The sequence below is a fragment of the Xiphophorus couchianus genome, chromosome 5, assembly GCF_001444195.1.
Source record: "Xiphophorus couchianus chromosome 5, X_couchianus-1.0, whole genome shotgun sequence".
In the NCBI taxonomy this organism is placed as follows: Eukaryota; Metazoa; Chordata; class Actinopteri; order Cyprinodontiformes; family Poeciliidae; genus Xiphophorus; species Xiphophorus couchianus.
The window spans coordinates 30,860,258-30,879,046 of record NC_040232.1 but is presented as its reverse complement, the minus strand read 5'-3'; the positions used below and the strand labels follow the sequence as shown (position 1 = coordinate 30,879,046).

Here is an 18,789-nt window from a genome sequence, read left to right as displayed (position 1 = left end):
ACAACTTCTCCATCTGTTTTCTGATGGAGAAATTGGGGTGGGGGAGATGATGCGTTCGCATACCCCTCAGAAAGTGTGTAGTTGCCCTGAACAAACACATTTATGAATAAATTGTACTTTATTTAGTCAAAGTAAAAAAACAAAATATATTTCCAAAGCTTGTTTGTGCAAAGTAAGTGAAACAGAAGTTTTTATTGGGAAAAGTGACGATGATTTACACAGTGAGGAGAAACAAACCCGGACAACATCTGTACAGTTTTTGATACTTGATATAAACATCCATCAGTGTAAATATGTACAGTACATTTAAATATCCACAGTTATATAAGTTTCCAGAAGGCATGAAGCCTTTATAAATAAGCAGCTGGTGCTATTAACCTGAGGTCACAAAGAAGATAATATTTAACTTTCATAAATCCTGTATGTATGCAGAGTGTTTATGGAAAGTACTATTTGTTCCTTAAATTACATTGTTAGCATATAATCTTTAAAATTCTATATGACTCCACTTACTACCACTTAAATATATTGTGAACTTAAATCACTTTCTCTGCTCTCTATTTTGTTTTTTTAGTTACACCAGTTTAGTTATTAGTAGGTTTCAGGATTAAAAGCATATGTATAGTGTACAGTAACATTGTAAGTATTGCTTAAAGTGACATTATTCACATCTTTTTAATAAAAAGTACTGTATTGCCATCCTAAACGTGATTTATTCTTGAAACATCTAAACCAAACCAAAGCGATCTAGAAGGCGGTTCAGTAGAGACAGACTGAGACACACTGTTTATTTCTGCCGCTGCAGACGGAAGCGGTGTGATGTAGATCCTGTGGTCTGCGTCGTCAATGCCTTGCTGATCTGCTGGTAAATTTCTTGAACCAGAGGAGAAAGGAAGGTTTTCATAAACGGGAAGGGAAACTGGACCTGTGGGTCTGGTTGGATGCTGTTGTAAATGAGCAGTAATGACGGATATATCACTCTTGGCTCCCTTGTCATTAAATTGGCATTCAGTCGCCTGAAAAAAAGAAGAGAAAATAAATTTACTGGCACTCGGGTTTGAACATTTTGAGCTGATATTGATGTTGATGTGTCTAAAAACAGGTCTACGCCAAATCTTTTTTTTGTAATATGTCAAAAATCTGGTGTAAAGAGATACGCAATTACTTGTGCTTCAGTATTTAATTCATAGACTTTGTAAGGCAATAATAACGGATGTGGTATTATTGCCTTGTACATTAAAGCTATAATTTACCTAATCATTATGTGCTGTGTAAATGTTATATCTGATCTTTGTTGATTGTTTTTTGTTTTTTCGGAAAATGACAAAGTTTTGTTTGCTGAAGAACCTCCTAGAATAAAGAAATGAAATTTCAGAATCTGAATCCTGTTCATGAGCAAAACAGTTTTGGAGAACTGCAACATACTCTAATCTCCCATATGTCGATATGGTCATGTGAAAGTAACACACATTTCCTAGTACTACTCCATGTAAAGTGTCTGACAACATCACAAGGGGCACTGTTTTGTACCGACATGGACTGAAAGGCCAATCGGTGAGGAGGAAACTGTTTCTCCAAAAGAAACATTAAAAAGCCAGATTACAATCCTCATAAAATTTCACCTGCATAAAGTGAAACACAGATTATTTAGATTGGTCAGGTCTATTGCCACCGATTTAAATGACCGTCACCATGCTGTGGTCATATGCATGGAAGCTATTTTCTGCGTTTGTTCTGAGGTGGGATGGGAACAGAAAGGTAAAGCCAGTGGAAGGGTCTAACTAAACTACCACATTTTATAAGTTCTGTTTTTCAGTAGTTTTTGTTCTGTTTTTAAATCCAGAATTGAGACACTTGGACGTGTACAGTATAATATATCATTTCCATTCATACTACAGTTGTGTCTGTTTTTCATGTTAGCTCATATTTAGTGATAAACTGCATTTAATGCTCTAAAAGTTTCTCCCCATCTCACAAATAAAAAGGGGATGGAACAATGTTTTGTGTGCAAATAGCTCCATGAAAATGTAAAGTCTTTTAAAGACCCACAAGTTTACAAAGTAGGCAAAAATTATGAGATGACAGACTTCAGTGGATGCAGATGTTACCAATATTTTGCAGCCATATGAATTCATACATATATTTTTAAAAAGTCACTCTTTATAAGGTTTCCTGGCTGCAAAATATGTTTAGCTTCCTCAGTCATCATCAATGGTAAACCATGTTCACCTTACGGGATTAATCTAGACCTGCAGACTCATCACTTGTTTTATTTTGCTTTAGTGCAAAACAAAGCAAAATTTATGCTTTTTTCTTTCACGTTGTTTATGTCACACTATTTGTTGATGTAGGAGTGCGTGAGTGACTGAGAGTGATTGTTTTACTAAAATGTCAAATCGCACCCCCAGCAGATGTGTGACAGAGGTGTAAGACTGTGGAAATGCTTGATCACTCCATTAGACGTGGGATAAACAAAATGTTTTCTAAAATGTCAAACTATTCCTCCCCATGGTCCCACATCCATTTGACACTCTGACAGTAGATGTGGTGGTAAAACACCCCTACGCAAAAAACTATCGCAGACTTAAAAAGAGAGAGAGAGAGATTGCTTTTGGAAAAACCCGTTTCATACGTTCCACCCCTGCAACCAGAAAGAGAAAGCAGCTCTGTCAGCTCTGATTAATCTGCTGTTAAGAACAAGTCTGTTGCTTAAGTGTGCTGTGTGGACACTTCCTGACCTCACTCCCGGGCTCTTTGTTGTCGAGGCAAAGGAGGAGCTGAGGTTTTGACATTTCTCGGCGTTTCCTGGCGTACACAGCCAGGGTGAAGATTATGAGTGTAGCAGCGGTCCCGGCCGCAGCGAACAGCACGGGGTCTGATCAGGTGCAAGATAAAAAATTAAAAAAAATACGTTATCTGATTGTTTCCATGCACACACTGTACAACAGTTGAGTAGAGAGATACCCACTGAGGCTGATGTTAGCCAACACTGTGGCTGTTGGAGTGGTGCTGTTTATCACTGTAAGCAGAGACAACGCATTAGGGATTGATTATTTTAATGTATAAAGACTCACGTATGAAACGAAACGACAGGCACTCCTACCTGCCAAGATGTTTCCTGTCGCATTTGTTCCCATGCGGGTTGTCAGTTGTGTTGAGTTGGTGTCGGTCGGAAACCAGGAGGAAGAAACGATGGGTGGAACCGTCGTTTTAAAAGCTGTTCAGAAGAGAGAAACAAAAGAAGGTTTTCAGAAGAAGGTGTTAGGTGTACTTTTCTTTAAGCCGATATTTCTGTATGAACATTTTTTTTATTGGTCCGATATAATACCCCTCACTTAAATTCTGTGTTAAAACCAGTCTCCTATTAATTTAAATAATTTATCTTTGCGGCATGAGTTACTGAAATAAATAAAGATTTCAATAATACTTTTAATTTATTGAATATGAATATATTTATGTTGCAACACCACATAGACCATAATTAGTCTCATGCACATTAGCTGTGTCTCATGGTCTAAATCTTCAAATTCTGACAAAACCTAAGAATACGATAAATGATCGTATTCTTGCCTATTCAGAAATTCATGTAAAAGTTTTCATATTTGTAACTTTTAGAAATCAATGATCATTGTGTTCAATTCTAAAATAATGACTGCATGTTCATCTTGAATGTGCAAACCTTCTCAATTATGAAGTATATATTATGAATGCAGAGATTAGATTGATTCATCCAGTCAGTTTTTTCTATGTCAGAAAAGAGCATTCAAAAATAAATCAATTTTATTGCTGGCTTGTTACGCTGGGTGACATTTCTGCCTCCAGACACCATCAGCTCCTGCTGATTTCTGATATTCTGATTAAAAAAAGGAAGAAAAAGAATCGACAGTAGCATTCTGTCTGATTCAACCAGGATCGAATTATCAAACAGTCCAAATCAGTCGCTTTCATTTGCTTTTGTTTGCATCTCACAAGGTTTTCTTTTATTCCCCTTCTATTCAACCGGGGAGACAGACTTTGGTTTAACCAGCAAAGTTGTTTTTTGTTTTTTTTTTCATTCATATAAATCTTAATTTGGCTCCAGACTGATGCAAACTGGGTCCAATCAACTGGCTGGACTGACAGCAAGGTTTCACACTGTGTGGTGTCCTGCACCTGCCACGGTCCAAAGTTGGTTCTAAGAAAGGGATGACCCAACAACCTCATTTCAGACCACATTTTGACATCCTCTGTTGAGTTCTGATGTGGATTTTTCTTTTTTTGTGTGGTGGCCAAGTGGTTTAGAAATTTTGAATCAAACCCACAAATTCACTTCCCCAGTCAAATTCAAAATTGGTCTAAGAATTTAGGTCTAATTTTAAACCCACCTGCATTAAACTTCTAGACAATTCTGTAAATAAAAGTGCGATGTTTCCTTTAACTAGGACCAATGAGAATATTTTAAAAGTTTAATTCAAACAATTCTTATTCAGAAAACTATCCTCTTGACTTTTGTAGTGATGTAGAAATTGTGTAGGGAATGTTTGTGAGTGCATTTTATTCACTCAATTATAGCATTTGGTAAAAACATTTGTAAAATATAATATTTGATGAAAGTAATTTGATTAATAAAATAAATAGTGATAAACTTCCAGAATCTCATTGCTTCCTTAAGCGTGGGATTTATCGTTACCCCAGATAGATAAAATATTTATCCATCAGAACTGATTTTTTTTTATTTTTAAGTTTTACAGCTTATCATAAAACTGATTGAGACAGTTTCTATTCAGACAAACCGAAGCATTTAAAGGAACTTCAGTTCTAAGAGGTGCTGCACACTTTAAAAAAAAATTTAAGCTCATCCAGCTGATACCTATATTGGTTTCCAGAGATACGATTCACAAACGAGCAAGACAGCCCGATTTAATTTTCAGATACACCGATTTGTAGTCGTTCTCTATGATGTATTTCCTACTTAATTACTCCTACACGTAGACATGCACACGAATCCCCCACTAACAACAAGAAGTGACAGATGGAAAACAGAAGTCTCTGGTTTACACTGAAGACGAAACGTACCTTTATGTACAGTCAGGTTGACCGACGTGTACGTGTTGCTGATGGACCTGATCACGGCGCACCAGTACACGTGTGCGTCTGACAGAAGAAGTTGTGTGATTTTAACCGTGAAGGAGCCGTCCTCAGAGTCCACCAGAGTTATCCTTCCAGCGGTGGCAATCTCACCAGGGGACACGTCAACCAGAATGTCTTCGTTGGTCTTGCACGGGTCTGTGCAGAAGTACTTTTTGTTGTTGTGCGCCAGTTTATGAGCGCACTTGAACGACACCTCTCCCCCTTCTACTCCCTCAACGTTGATCTCGGCTCCCAGTGTCAACACCACTGTGAAAATCATTTCGCATTAGGTTAGGCTTCAGTTGAGCATTTTGAAATTAATGGCGGCAATTGCATTTATTTTTGCGTAACTACTTCATACCTGTAAAAAGACAGCAGAGGACAGAAAGGCTCCTCATTGTGGCTCGGTGGTCACTGCAGAGTCGGTACGGTTTGTTAGAAGAGCATGTAGAGATCAAACCTGGTGCTAAGCCTCACCACCGTCTGAGCTCTCACTAATGGAATTACATGTAAACAAGCCTTCACCCCCCTCTGACAGCTTCCTGTGGTTTCTATGTGCAGACAGCAGAAGATGGGAGCTGTGGGCGTCAGCAACCCAAGAGAAGTGATAGTTTCTACAGTATGCAGAACCTCGTTGGAATCCAGTGAAGGGGTTTTTTTTATATACCAAACAGGATTTAGGATTCCAATATGTCTTGACGTTTCAGTGAAAAGTGGAATAATACTTTATACCACTCGTCGCTATAGTGCGCGCATGTAAAAGCAAAAGTGGTACATACAACAGAAAATAACCTGTTGCATGTCACGGCCACTGTAGTGATGTATTGTAGACACAACACAAGCTTTTAACCAGACATGGCAGAGTTAGCTAGCAGGTTAGCTGCTCAGTTGTTTCTGTAACTTCTTTAGCTCCACAAACTTGCAGGTAAACCTTTAACTGAATAAAGTTAGTGAAATGTGGAAGGGACTTGACAGAAATCATGGAAAAAAATACTTCATGGACTTTAATTTTTGTTAAAGAGAAGTGTCAGCTAGTGTTAGCATTTGTTCATAACATACTGCTGTATCTCGTTAAACAGCTGTCGGTGTTCAAAGTAGAATTTGTAAAATCATGTCGCAGTCCTTTTATCTCAATACACAGTGCATTTGGAATATATTCATTTTGTTACATTACAGTCTTATTCCAAATCTACACACAAATATACCAAAATTAACTTGGGAGTGTTTGGCAAATTTATTAAAACTAGAAATCCACTAATTCACATTTCCTTAAGTATTCGCAGCCTTTTGTCATGAAGCTCAAAATTGAGCCGTTTCCACTGATCATCCTTGAGATGTTTCTACATCTTAAATGGAGTCCAGCTGTGGTGAATTCAGTTGATTGGACTTTATATGGAAAGCCACACACATGTCTGTATAAGGTCAGAGGTCAAACACCAAGCATGAAATCAAAAGAATTGTCTTTAGACCTCAGAGACAGGATTGTCTTGAATCACAAATCTGGAGAAGGACTCAGAAATATTTTCTGCTGCTTTGGTGATCCCAATGAGCTCAGTGGCCTCCGTCCCTCTTAAATGGAAGAAATGTGGAAACACCAAGACTAATCCTGGTGCTGGCTAAAGTGAGCGATCAGGGAGGAAGAGTCTAAGGGCTTTGGAGAAAGGAGAACCTTCCAGAATGACGACCACCTCAGCGGCTATCCACCTACATGCTCTCTAACACCAACACAATGATTCTCCTCCCAAATGTTAGGGGGCGGATTCATATTTCTGTTTGCTAATTCAAATGCCAATTCACATTTGGCACTTGAATGCCAAATGTGAATTGACTCCTTGGAGTCAAGAAATGGAAGCACTGGCTATATTTATCCCCAAGACATTTGACCCACAGCCACCACTTTGGAGAAGGAAAAGACCTAGCGTAGCAATTCGAACAGATCTTTAGCTAAATGGCTTAATATTCTGGCAAACTGTCAACATGTATGGCATAAATTTTTATGCCATAGATGTTATATAAATTTGCTTTCATATAACAGTCATAACAGCTGAAATATAAAATATTTACTTTGACAAGCAAAAGAATGTTGCATTAAAAAAATGGATACTTGCAGAGTTTATGGCCAAGTGGCAACATGTAAGAATAACTTGAGGGTGCGGGTAAACTTATCTGCCTGCTGTTTTATTTTTTTTCTTTCTTTAACTAAAGACAAACTTTAAAAACAGATTGTCATCTCAGTATCTTTGACTCAAAATGAAGAACCTGGAGGCTTAAATGTACATGTGTATGTGCACAGTGACAAAGTCTGATTTGTATGAGGAGCTAGAGTATACATGCAGTAGAAACTTATTTTTTCTTTTACCTAGAAACAACACACTGTTTTATGATTTGTTGATAACCGGCTATATTTGTCACCATACAGAAATCCCCAGATGGTACTTCTGTTGTGGTCTAGAAAGAAAAAGGAGAGCGTGGGCTCAGTAACAATGTCCAGGTTAAAAATAAGGAACCCCGGTACTATTGGTGGTACTAATCAGCATGAGACTTGCTGTGACAGAAACAGAAAGTAAATAAAAAGGTGGTGTTGAGATTTTCAAGATTAGATGCAAATTATTGTAAAAACAAAAAACAAAACCCTCACCAAAAAAAAAATCATGTGAAATAAATTGTGAAACAAGGAGCTCAATACCACCAGAGCAATAAAACAAGAAGTTTGGGGGGGGGGGGAAAGAAACACAGCTAAAAAAGCTTTAAAATGCACAAATAAAAACTAAACAAAATGTTTCTGAATGAAAAACCTTGATTTACTTTGTTCTTTACTACAAACATGGATTTGTCAAATTGTGAAACTTGTAACATGAGTTCTATGTAAATATTGACTGATTAAAGAATGATATTATTTTTTTATAGTTTACTCAATATTAGCTATGTTTTAATTTACAGTAGCTCTAAGAAGTGTACACCTTTGTTAAAATACAAGGTTTTATAATGTGAAAATACATGCTCATAATAATTTTATGACATTTTTACCCTAAATATGAAACTTATTTGACTAAACACAAACATAAAAAAGCAGTTGGTCGAGCAAATGTGAAAAAAATATGACAATAATGTGGTTATATAACTGTGGACACCTTTAAATATTTACTTTATCAAAGAATCTGATTAATTTTCAGCATTCAGGCTTTTTGGATTTACGCCTTATATTAAGTTATACTGAATATGGAATACCTGGGGAAAAGTTCAGAGGTTTTAATGGGATCTTCCTGACATTCGCTCATTTACACCTTTTAGTTTCCAAAAGCATTAAAAAGACTGTACAATGGTATCAGACAGGAGAAGAGTACAAAAAAATTCATAGGATTTTATATGGAGCAGTGACAACAATTCTCAGAAAAATGAGAAAACAAATAAATGTGACAAAACTAAAACTAAACATTTCTCCAAAATGACATCCTCCTGTTTTCTTCAAAAGTCTAAGCTAGCAATAAGGTCGCGTGAAAATATTTAGACGTGGAAACAATGTCAAAATCTACGTGAGAGAATAAGTCAATTACAAGACTTTTAATTGCGGTGCTTATTGCCATGTCGATACTGAATAACATGCCTCTTTGTGTAGATCTCGATATTTTGTTTGCCTCAGTTGTCACTCTCCAAAATCTAAAAGATCATATGGAACAAATAAATATTCAGAGATGTTTATTATTTTTACAAAAAAAAAAAAGCTGCACAGAAACAGAGTAATTCCTGCTCATTCGAGGCTTCTGGGATCCAGCCCCTCGTACGCAGCCGCATACTGGAGGCCATCGTCTGCACCTACCATGTGTAGGCTCATGTGAAGCATGGCGTGGGCAACTGAACTTTTGTAAGGTAGTCATAAATATCTGCGTCATCATGTTTTATGCTGCCTGTTTCCGACAATTAAAAACCGAGAGCTGAAAACAAATCAAAAAGCGGTAATATTTATCCACACGCCCATGTACACAAACACTTATGCAACCAGGTTACTGTCACTTTTTTTTACTTCAATGTTTCTTTTGTTCGTTTGTCAGTTGGATTAATCAGTATAAATGTTTTGTTTTGTGCTGAAAAAGTTCAAAAATAATTTATGACCCTCATTATTTCACATTACAAAACCTGTAATTAAACAGGGAAGAGTGTACACTAGACACACTGAATCGATAATATGGCTACAATACATTAATAAAATCAATGCACATGTTAGGTTAAGTGTGACAACATTTAGTCATCTGCATGTTGGAGGAAGACCCAAAACACACATTTGACCTCAGACAGGAAATACGTGGGTAGAAAAAGAGGATGGATGTTGCATTACACTTAAATTTGAAACTTTTCTCAGTTTCCTTCAGTGAAGTCTTCTGCTTCTTCTTTGGTTGTTCAGTCAACGGGAAGTGGCGCCCCCCAGTGGTTTAAAATATGTAAACACTGTAAGAAAATGAACAGGTCTACTTCACAAGTTTATCTCTGAATCTTAAATACTTAAACTGGTCAAACCTAAACTGGGTTGAATAAATATTTAAGATTCATAAAACCTCGATATATGTTAAAACACTCACAACAAACTCCCATAGAAAGCGTTTTAAGTTGTTTATTTTTTGCATCAGACCTCAATTAGACTGACATGAACATGAACTATATGTAATATAAAAGTCCTGGTCTTTGTAAAGCACAAGAACAGCAATGGACAAAGCTTATCTTCAAAGAGTTTTTTGTAGTTATTAATGTTTGAGATGTTAAATATATACACTACAGACCAAAAGTTTGGACACACCTTTTAATTCAATGAGTTTCCTTTATTTTCATGACTATTGACATTGTAGATTCACACTGAAGGCATCAAAACTATGAATAACACATGTGGAAATGTGCACTAAACAAAAAAGTGTAAAGCAACTGAAAATGCCCCTTATATTCTAGTTTCTTCAAAGTAGCAACCTTTTGCTGTGATTACTGCTTTGCTCACACTCTGCATTTTCTTGATGAGCTTCAAGAGGTCGTCACCTGAAATGGTTTTCACTTCACAGGTCAACCTGCCCTGTCAGGTTAATAAGTGGGATTTATTGCCTTATAAATAGTCATGAAAATAAAGAAAACCCATTGAATTAGAAAGGTGTGTCCAAACTTTTGGTCTGTACTGTATTTTCTTTAAAAATTGCAGCATTTTCCAGAATGTTGTTCAATAACAGAGTGGGTATGTGTTTATGTACAGATGGATTCTCAGAAGAAAATGTACATGGCTTGTGCACCATTCATAGACCGCTGGGGAACTGGTTGGGAGACCAAAAACTGCTCTAGACAGTTTTTCTTTTAGAAAAAAGTCATATTTTAACAATAAAGTAATATTAAAAGCCGGTGACAGATGTGGAGAATAAAACAAGCTCAGGGACTTCTGCAGTGTGAATACTTGTACTGGAAAAAGTGTTTTCCATTAGTAGTTTTGCAGATTTAGTGTAAAAATTTCAATACAAACAGGGGATCAATTTTGTAGTTTGGGGATTGATTTTCTTACTCCCTCAAAAAGTGATTCGTTCACAAAACAAAGAATATTCAACAGATACAATAATAATCAACTGTATTATTGTCAAATAGCTCACTTTATTTAGCTCTAAGCCTCATAAACCTTATGAAACTGAAAGAATCGCTGAACAACATTTTTAAATACTCTTATTCTAAAGCAGACATGTTAAGTTATGCAACTCTTGTGTGGCGCCCTCTGCTGGTCTTTTTGTCAACTTTTAATTGCGGTGCTTATTGCCATGTCAATACTGAATAACATGCCTCTTTGTGTAGATCTCGATATTTTGTTTGCCCCAGTTGTCACTCTCCAAAATCTAAAACTTTATATGGAACACAAATATTCAAAGAGATGTTTATTATTTTTGCTGAAAATACAGAGAGCGGTTTTTGAAATAAAAAGCTGCACAGAAAGAGTAATTCCTGCTCAATCGAGGCTTCTGGGATCCAGCCCCTCGTACGCAGCCGCATACCGGAGGCCATCGTCTGCACCAGATCCTGGATGATCGTCTTCTTCTGAAGTCTGAACCCCAACCGCGACCTGAGTGCAGGCAGCATCTACGTTTTCCTGACAGCAGTCGTCCTGAGAATAATTACAGTTTCATGTTTTTGTTTTCAATTACGAAAGAAATCGGATTTTAAAAAAACCAACTTTACCTCGTTTTTGCTCGCCGACAGTCTGTTCTCACCTGAAACAAGCACATGGAAATATTCATTTAGCCGTTTCAGGCAGCAAAACTTAGGAAATTCTCCATTTGTGATGCCTCACCGCCCATGTTCCGCCAGTGTTTGTAGAATATCAGAGGAATAATGGCACAAACCAGAAAAGCCAGGCTACCAGAGACGATTATGACAACCATTTTGTCTGCAGACAACAGAGACTACTGGTTACTACACTTTATATACATTTGTATTTAAAAAGCAAGATTGTACGGTAATATTCCTAACAGGTTGGTAGATGTTTTTGTTACATTTCTCTTGCCTCAACATTCTGATTCTCTGCTTCATTATTCTTCTACATATCTGTGAATGTGTTTTACCCAAGTTCAGTGTTGCCCTTATTCTTCCCTTGCATTGCATTTTGTTTGCTAATTTAATACCCAGTATCCGGTTAAATAAAAGTTATTATTAAAATAAAGTATATACAACTAGAATTAGGAAGTTGGACAATTATTGGTTGCACAGAACAAAGAATTAGCATTTATATACTCAAAGTTTTAGTTGTGTAGCATTAGTGTGGCAAGACTGCCAAGTTGCAGTCATTTTTTAAAAAGAGAAAAAAGGTGTTGTACCTCAGGGGTGTGTGTTTGGTCCTCTGACGTTTGGGTTCTTACAGATATCAGCTGACATTTTTACTTTAATGACACATTGACTCTTTTAAACACCAGTAACACTTTTAAACTGGATGCCTTGAATGATTGTATTGAGATCATGTTACTATTTTCTTTTATTTTGTGGTAATGTGCAACAAATCAAGGCATCTTAATACATAAATGGATTCAATATAAATACGTGCCATCAGGTTCACTTTGTAATTAATATTTGTTAATAAAAAGGTTTATAATCTAACAAAACAGTCACCAAAATATTAAAGCTGGATTGCACAGATCAGCCTCCAATTAAAAATGGATGAGACTGATGTCATCTTGGCTAAATTTACGCACATTTCTGTCTATAAAATTCAGCCAAAACAACAAAAGGCCTGCGAGTCAATTTTGAAATGATTCTCATCTTAAGCCAGCATATGAATTCATCTGTGCGGTCCACATTATGCAGCTGAAAGAACTCTAAGGTTGGTTCAGTTTTAACCAAAACAGATGTGGTCATTCATGATTCATTATCTCGTCTAGAATCAATAATTGGAACTCAGTATAAATTCGCCTTCACCAGTAAAGCTTTCATAAACCGATTGGTTTAAATGGCAGCAGCTAGAGGTTGTTGTTTTTTTTTTTGACTACATGTTACTTTTGATATTGATTTCAGGATTTTATTGATGACTTAAGGGTCACCCTTGTCTTATATATTTTAGATTTTTACAAGCTCAGTTTTTCTGCTTCTGCTGTTGGAGTCAAATATTGTCCGAGATTACTTTTTTAAAATACTTTTTTCATTTTATTTTAGTAACTGGGTGTTACCACTTATATTAGAATAAATCAGATTGACTTTGAAAATATCTGTTCTGTTTTACTGCAATTTATATAATTTTATTTGAATAGAAACCAACTTTCTTTTCTGCACTATACATTAATAAATTCTTAACTTTGTATTTGTATAAATCACTTATTTGCAACAACAGTTGTTTTCATGTAGCGCAATATAAAAATTAAAAAAGACTCGACTAAATTTGGACTAAACTGGCTTCTATGTACTTAGAAACTAATTCGGCTTGTTTTTGTTGTAAAATTGCCACGAAAGTTTTTATTACGTCCGTTACAAATCAAAAAAAATTCTTAGACTGATCAATGCATTTCGATGGCTGCTCTTTCACATTTTAAGGTTTGCTTGGCGAACTACCTGTGACGTTGTTTGCTTCTTTCTGTGTTCTCTTCCTCCCTGAAGGTGGCAGCGTGATTGGTACGTCGGATGCGCCGCTGCTTGACGGAAAGCCACCTCTGGGAGAGAGTAGCCCCGTCTGCAGGACGGTACTCGGAGTTAGAGAGGATCCAGCTGGAACAGTGAAAGCTTTGAGAGACAAAGAAACAGCACAACTGGTGAGAGACAATATCACTACATAGGTCTGGACTCATGTGACACTTTAACATATAGTGAAAAACAAGAAAATTCAAACAACAAAATCAAATATGTACACGTTCACAGATTTTTTTATTTGAATGTCAGAGTCTTTCAAGTCAGTCAAAATTGAGATACAAGGAGTTGAATGGATCCAAAATGAGTTATTGTGACAGACAAATATAGGTTTGACTGTTTTGCTAGCTGAAAAGGTATTACTAAATACTTGCAGTCACAGCTAAAATTGTTTGTGCAGATTCATGTTTGAAGTATAACTTTTTCATTTTACTAACATAGTATTAACATTTTGGAGTGGCTAAAGCAGAGTTCTGACTTTAATCTGATAGAAAATCCATGTATGGAACAGATGATTAAGGTGAAGGCAAAGGAGTTTTCCAATTTCAATGATTTGGATATTATCACTCAACAAAAATCACCAAATTACTGGTGGAAACACGAAAAAGCAGGTAAGCAATGATTAATAATTACTTTAAACTTCTCCATCATTCATCCCTAATTTGTCTGTTGTGTTTCTTGGTTGTCATAATGCTGTTTGTTCACTACTGATCTCTAGCAAAACTGCTGGAGTTACGACTGACATTGAACTACACACAGATGGACGTTGCTTCCTAATTGAGTTGCCTTGGATTTTGGTTTTTTTTCCGAGTTACCGTTGCAGACTTTGTAAAGAATATGAAAAAAAATGGAGGTGTTATCCTTCAACATGGTATTTATCTACGCCAAATACTTACCATCTACAACTTTTAGTCTAACTTCCTGGTACGTGACGTTCAAGGTTCTTGCCATTCCACAGAGGTAGCTCCCAGCATCGGCTGCCCTCAGCCGGTTTATTGTGACAGTGAAGGCCCCGCCGTCTCCTCCATTGGACTCCATGCTGTATCTCCCGTCCCATGTCACGGCAGAGCTCGTCATCTCCATCTGAATGATGGCGTTTTCGCCGGAGCAGACGCCTTTGCAGAAATGCGCGCTGTGGAGCTCAGAAACGTTGACTGGAGACCAGCTACTGAAGCAGTGGATGGAGACGTTTCCTCCAACATGGCCGCTCGCCTCCAGAACCTCTGGGGCGTCCAGACTCACAACTGCAGGGTGAAACGAAGGCTGCTTGAAGATTAATCATTATTTTTAGCTAACTTTAATGCACAGAAGGTATTGTGTGGACATAGGAATTGTGATTTTTGTTTATTGAGAGTAATTTAAGGTTCGCCTGGAAACGTAATTTTGTCATGTACATGTCTGTCATCCCAATAAATTAGTGTAACACTGCGATGTGGGGCTAAATATGCATTACCACGAAATAGGAGGTTGTGGGTGGAGAAAAAGTAGAACAGTGAGATGGAATAGAGCAGCTGTCCAGCCTTTTATTCAACTTTCATTTTAACAGAACAGAACCCTTCTCGGGGCCTCATAAAAAAAAAAAAAAAAAATTAAAAACGAAGGAGGAAACGCTCCTCTTAAACTCCTTTTCTATAAATCAACTGCAGTAACTCATCTTGCATTAGTAATTTTACATTCATTGAAATGTAAAAATCAATAATCTTACATTGGTGTAATCAAAATGTCAAATTATTCAATGACTTAATTAAAATGTTGATTTGTGTTTTGTTTCTGTTAGTTTAATCATCATGGCTCACAGCCAAATCCAGTTTCTCAGAAAAATATTACGCAAGACCAACAAGAAGGAATTTTTGATACAGAAATGTTATGTAAAGGCCAACACAGTCATGGGGAAGACTGCTGACTTGACCGTTGTCCAGCAGCCAGCCATTGACGCACTCCACAAGCAGGGTAAGCAACAAATGGTCAATGTTAAAGGAACTCACCGAAATATATAACCACAACATTGAGTGGAAGGAAAATCTGTAGTGAAGAGAAGTTCTCAAGAAACGTACAACTGCAGACCATTGTTGAGCAAATAACTGGATTTGGAAAACAATGTCCCAGAATCAGGTGGAAGAGTTTAGAGGCAAGATGGTTGAGGTCATTGGCTCCCTTATGGTTCATCAAGTCGAAAGCCAGCACAGCAGTCTGCAAGTCAATGATGGGTACTTCATGCTTCGTCAGCAGAGATCCTTTCTCTTTCCCATATTGCTAGAAACCTGTGGCCTGCTTAATAATGTGGAACATCCTTCTTAAGTATATTTTCTTTTATTGAGCTCACCAGACAAACTATTCAACCCAGCTCTCTGAAATTGTAGTGATTTAAAGAGCCCTGACACACAATACCATCTATAAATTTAATAGCACAACAACAAATTTTATCTTTATGACACTTTAATCCAATTTATATAATAATTTGGAACACGGTGTACAGTGGCTCATTCTATAGTAGTCAAATATTGTTTATACCCATGGAAAAAGTAGATGCAAACTTTTTTTTAATTTAACCAAGAAGCTTTTTCTGATACAAAAGGCGTATGAATGGTATTTTCCAAGCACTGGAAATTAATAATTGCAATTTTTCCTCTTTTTTTTTTCAAGTTATAGTACTATAAAAATAGGCATTTATTTTTTATGTCAAATTTTGTGAGACACAAACAAGGAAACAAGTGAATAGAAAGCACAAGTTTTCAAAAATAGACAAGAATTAAGATAAAGAAAGGACTGTAACGAAAGACTGCCAGGAAAAGGATTTAAAGTAATGAATTGTTATGCAACATAAAATTTCACGGTGGATAATTAATTCTAAATTTAAATTGCATTCAAACTTATTTTACTTTATATCTATGTAACTAGAGTCTTCTTCAGTTAGGATCAAACACGTTAGCTGAAGTTTATGCCGAAGCGATTTCAGTATAAAATATTCTAAGCATTGCAAAATCTTCCTCCTCTCAGTACAAGAATATGGAAAATCAAAATATCGACTCTTTCAAATGCAAACTGAGCAATAAACTTACCTGAGAAGCAACAGAAAGTGAAGAGGAGAGACCTCATTCTTTGATTCCAAGTAAAAAGAAGGAACTTCATTTTCTACTGCTAATCTGATTTACTGCCATAAGACAGGAGCGCCTTAAAGAGGAAAGCAACGCTGCGCCCAAACAATTCTGCAGCAAATGATTACAGCGGCTCGTCTTCAGTTTGCCTCAGCGTAAAAAGAAAAAAAGGCATCATTCTGATGTACCAGGCCTCTATTTATTCCTAATAGCAAACATACAGCGTGCGGTAGTTCTTCCCATCACTTTCACTCGGTATTGAAGAACCAGCTCATGACTGTGGTGGGCTATAAAGTCGTCAGTGTTCGTGCCGAGCTCCCCCAGCCATTTGTGTGCCTCCAAAGGTCTAGAGCCCATTACGCTGGAGGCCATCAGACTCAATAAGTGGTCTGTCTGCAGACCGTGTCACGGGTATCTGAGGGCAACCTGAGGTCTATTTGTTTCAACCATGATGGCCCCGTTGAAACCGCACACAGACACTGGGAGATCAGGCTCCTCACCAAAAAGTATCAAACGACTTCAAGGAAGTGACCACACGCAAGATGAGCTCAATGTCATGTAGCTTTAGTAGAGGGGATGTCAGTTCTGTCTTATGACATATTTGGCCCTGTACCAACTCGGGAATAATTTAGGATCCGACTTTAATTAAGTAACAGATGTTTTTTTTGTCAAATGCTGGTAAAAAAAAAAAAGTTGGCAGGAAATTTTGCCCAACGTTCCTGCCACGGCATTGAAAAGGTCAGTAAGACCGTTAAAAGAAAAGAATGAGGTAATTCACAGTAAAACTGCAAGAACAAAAATGTTGGCACTTGTATAACAGTGAGTTTTTTAAAACCTTGCTACCGCCATTTTCTGTGTGCAGGACGATAAAGAACGTAAACTAAATTTCTTGGCGAGAACAACGTTCGGAACAGATCGACTTAAACTAGCACCAAGTACAACTTACCCAGTATGACCCAGTTTTCTCCCCTGCGTTTCATGACATAAATGGTGACGATTTTGGTTCAAATTGGTGTGGGAGAATTACACAGCTGCTTCTGATTGGTCGGCCTCACATCCACTATGAAAATTTCCCCTTCCACCACATCCCAGAGATATGCTCTGTTGAGATCTGGTGACTCCAGATAAGAGACCGCTGGAACACAGCGAACTCGTTGTCTTGTTCGAGAAACCACTTCGAGATGATTTGAGCTTTGTGACATGGTGCTCTGTCCAGCAGGAACGAGACATGAAAAATGGCTAGGGTCACAGAGGTCAACAAAAACACTCAGGTAGGCTGTGGAGTTGAAACAATTCTCAACAGGCACCAAGACGTCCTGACATTTTACAGGAAAATATCCCCAACGTGCAGGGGCGCCGCCAGGAATTTTGGGCCCCATGACAAAAAATTAAATTGGGCCCCTCCTGCGCACCTTCTGTTACAGTTTTTTTGAGTCTATCTAACCCATCAAAAGCATCACAATTTCAAAGGCTTGCAACTTGCTTTCTTTGGTCCAATACTGATATTTACAGCTAGTAAATTTTAAATGCAACAGTCTGCATATTAGTTTTAGCTTACTGAAATGTCTCTCCCCACCAGCCACAGTCATAGGCAGCATGCAAAAGATACATAAAGCAATCCAGACTCCTCAAAAATGCAACGAAGTTGCATTTTATTCAAGCTGCAGTATATAACTTTAAATTAAAAATATGTTTCTATGTTTATTTGTTAAAGCTGTCACCATGTTGTGTATTACCATCTGGACTGACATGAGGCTATTTTTTGTTATCTTTTTATAAAGATTGTTTGAATTTCTGTCAGTAGTACATAGATTTTTTGTTGTGTAATTCTAAAAAGAGCAGAGAGACAGGAAAAACCTATAGATTTCCTGGAATTATGCTAACTATGTTGTCATTGAACACAGTGTTGCTTACCTTTACCGTCACTGGGACGGGAGGAAAGGACGCAGGGGGTTAGAGCTGCTGCTGCTGACTGACTCATCTGTTGTTCAGTGTGATAAAAGGTACAGGGACAAGTATGTTGGTAGATTTGTTCCTTCATTCATTAAATCAGTGCTTCTCAATTCCAGTCCTCAGCCCCCCCTGCCCTGCATGTTTTAGATGTGCCTCTATTCCAGAACAGCTGATTGAAATGATTGCATGCCAATCAAGTGCTGCAGAAACCTGTTAATCAGCCACAGATTCAATCCAGGTGAGTGGCAGAAGGGAAACACCTAAAACATGCAGGGCAGGGGGGCCTGAGCACTGCATTGAATGAAATGGAGACAAACAGTAGTCTGTAGCTAAGCGAGGGGTAATTTAATTTTACTGCTAAAACATGATAATATTAATTTTATTATTAACAGGGCCCTCTATTTTTTTCTATTTCTATAAGCCTCCCCTCACAAAAACTATTTTGTGGGGGGCCCCAGGGGCCCTTGAAATTGTCCTAACCCCCCCCCCCGTACGGCGCCCCTGCCTATATGAC

General features: G+C 37.4%; 2 protein-coding genes across 4 annotated transcripts; both read right to left on the bottom strand.

Moving 5' to 3' along the window:
• Positions 1-99: 99 nt before the first annotated feature.
• LOC114144657 (CMRF35-like molecule 3) lies at positions 100-5,614 on the bottom strand. The gene is made up of 6 exons (XM_028017724.1): positions 5,471-5,614; positions 5,056-5,376; positions 3,104-3,217; positions 2,969-3,019; positions 2,739-2,875; positions 100-1,016 (listed from the first exon to the last, which is right to left on the bottom strand). The coding sequence occupies exons 1-6, from the start codon at positions 5,505-5,507 to the stop codon at positions 702-704; spliced, it is 975 nt and encodes a 324-aa protein (XP_027873525.1). The 5' UTR covers positions 5,508-5,614; the 3' UTR covers positions 100-701.
• A 5,091-nt stretch (positions 5,615-10,705) lies between these two features.
• Positions 10,706-18,377, bottom strand: LOC114144654 (uncharacterized). 3 transcript variants are annotated; one of them, XM_028017716.1, is made up of 7 exons: positions 16,287-16,631; positions 15,213-15,417; positions 14,124-14,471; positions 13,156-13,323; positions 11,411-11,506; positions 11,299-11,330; positions 10,706-11,224 (listed from the first exon to the last, which is right to left on the bottom strand). In XM_028017716.1, the coding sequence occupies exons 2-7, from the start codon at positions 15,391-15,393 to the stop codon at positions 11,069-11,071; spliced, it is 981 nt and encodes a 326-aa protein (XP_027873517.1). In that variant the 5' UTR covers positions 15,394-15,417; positions 16,287-16,631; the 3' UTR covers positions 10,706-11,068. The 3 variants fall into 3 exon arrangements, with proteins under 3 accessions (XP_027873517.1, XP_027873519.1, XP_027873520.1); XM_028017718.1 differs by lacking the exons at positions 15,213-15,417; positions 16,287-16,631 and adding an exon at positions 18,237-18,377; XM_028017719.1 differs by lacking the exon at positions 15,213-15,417 and having other exon boundaries at positions 16,287-16,626.
• Between the last annotated feature and the right edge of the window lie 412 nt (positions 18,378-18,789).

Coding starts and splice junctions, on each gene's coding strand:
- LOC114144654 (XM_028017716.1), bottom strand. CDS start 15,393: ATGAACCATAAGGGAGCCAATGACCTCAACCATCTTGCCTCTAAACTC. Junction 11,331..11,410: donor ACACTGGCGGAACATGGGCG/GTGAGGCATCAC, acceptor TGCTTGTTTCAG/GTGAGAACAGACTGTCGGCG. Junction 11,225..11,298: donor TGTCGGCGAGCAAAAACGAG/GTAAAGTTGGTT, acceptor AATTATTCTCAG/GACGACTGCTGTCAGGAAAA.
- LOC114144657 (XM_028017724.1), bottom strand. CDS start 5,507: ATGAGGAGCCTTTCTGTCCTCTGCTGTCTTTTTACAG. Junction 5,377..5,470: donor CCTCTGCTGTCTTTTTACAG/GTATGAAGTAGT, acceptor TGATTTTCACAG/TGGTGTTGACACTGGGAGCC. Junction 1,017..2,738: donor ACAAAGAGCCCGGGAGTGAG/GTCAGGAAGTGT, acceptor TCTTTTTTTCAG/GCGACTGAATGCCAATTTAA.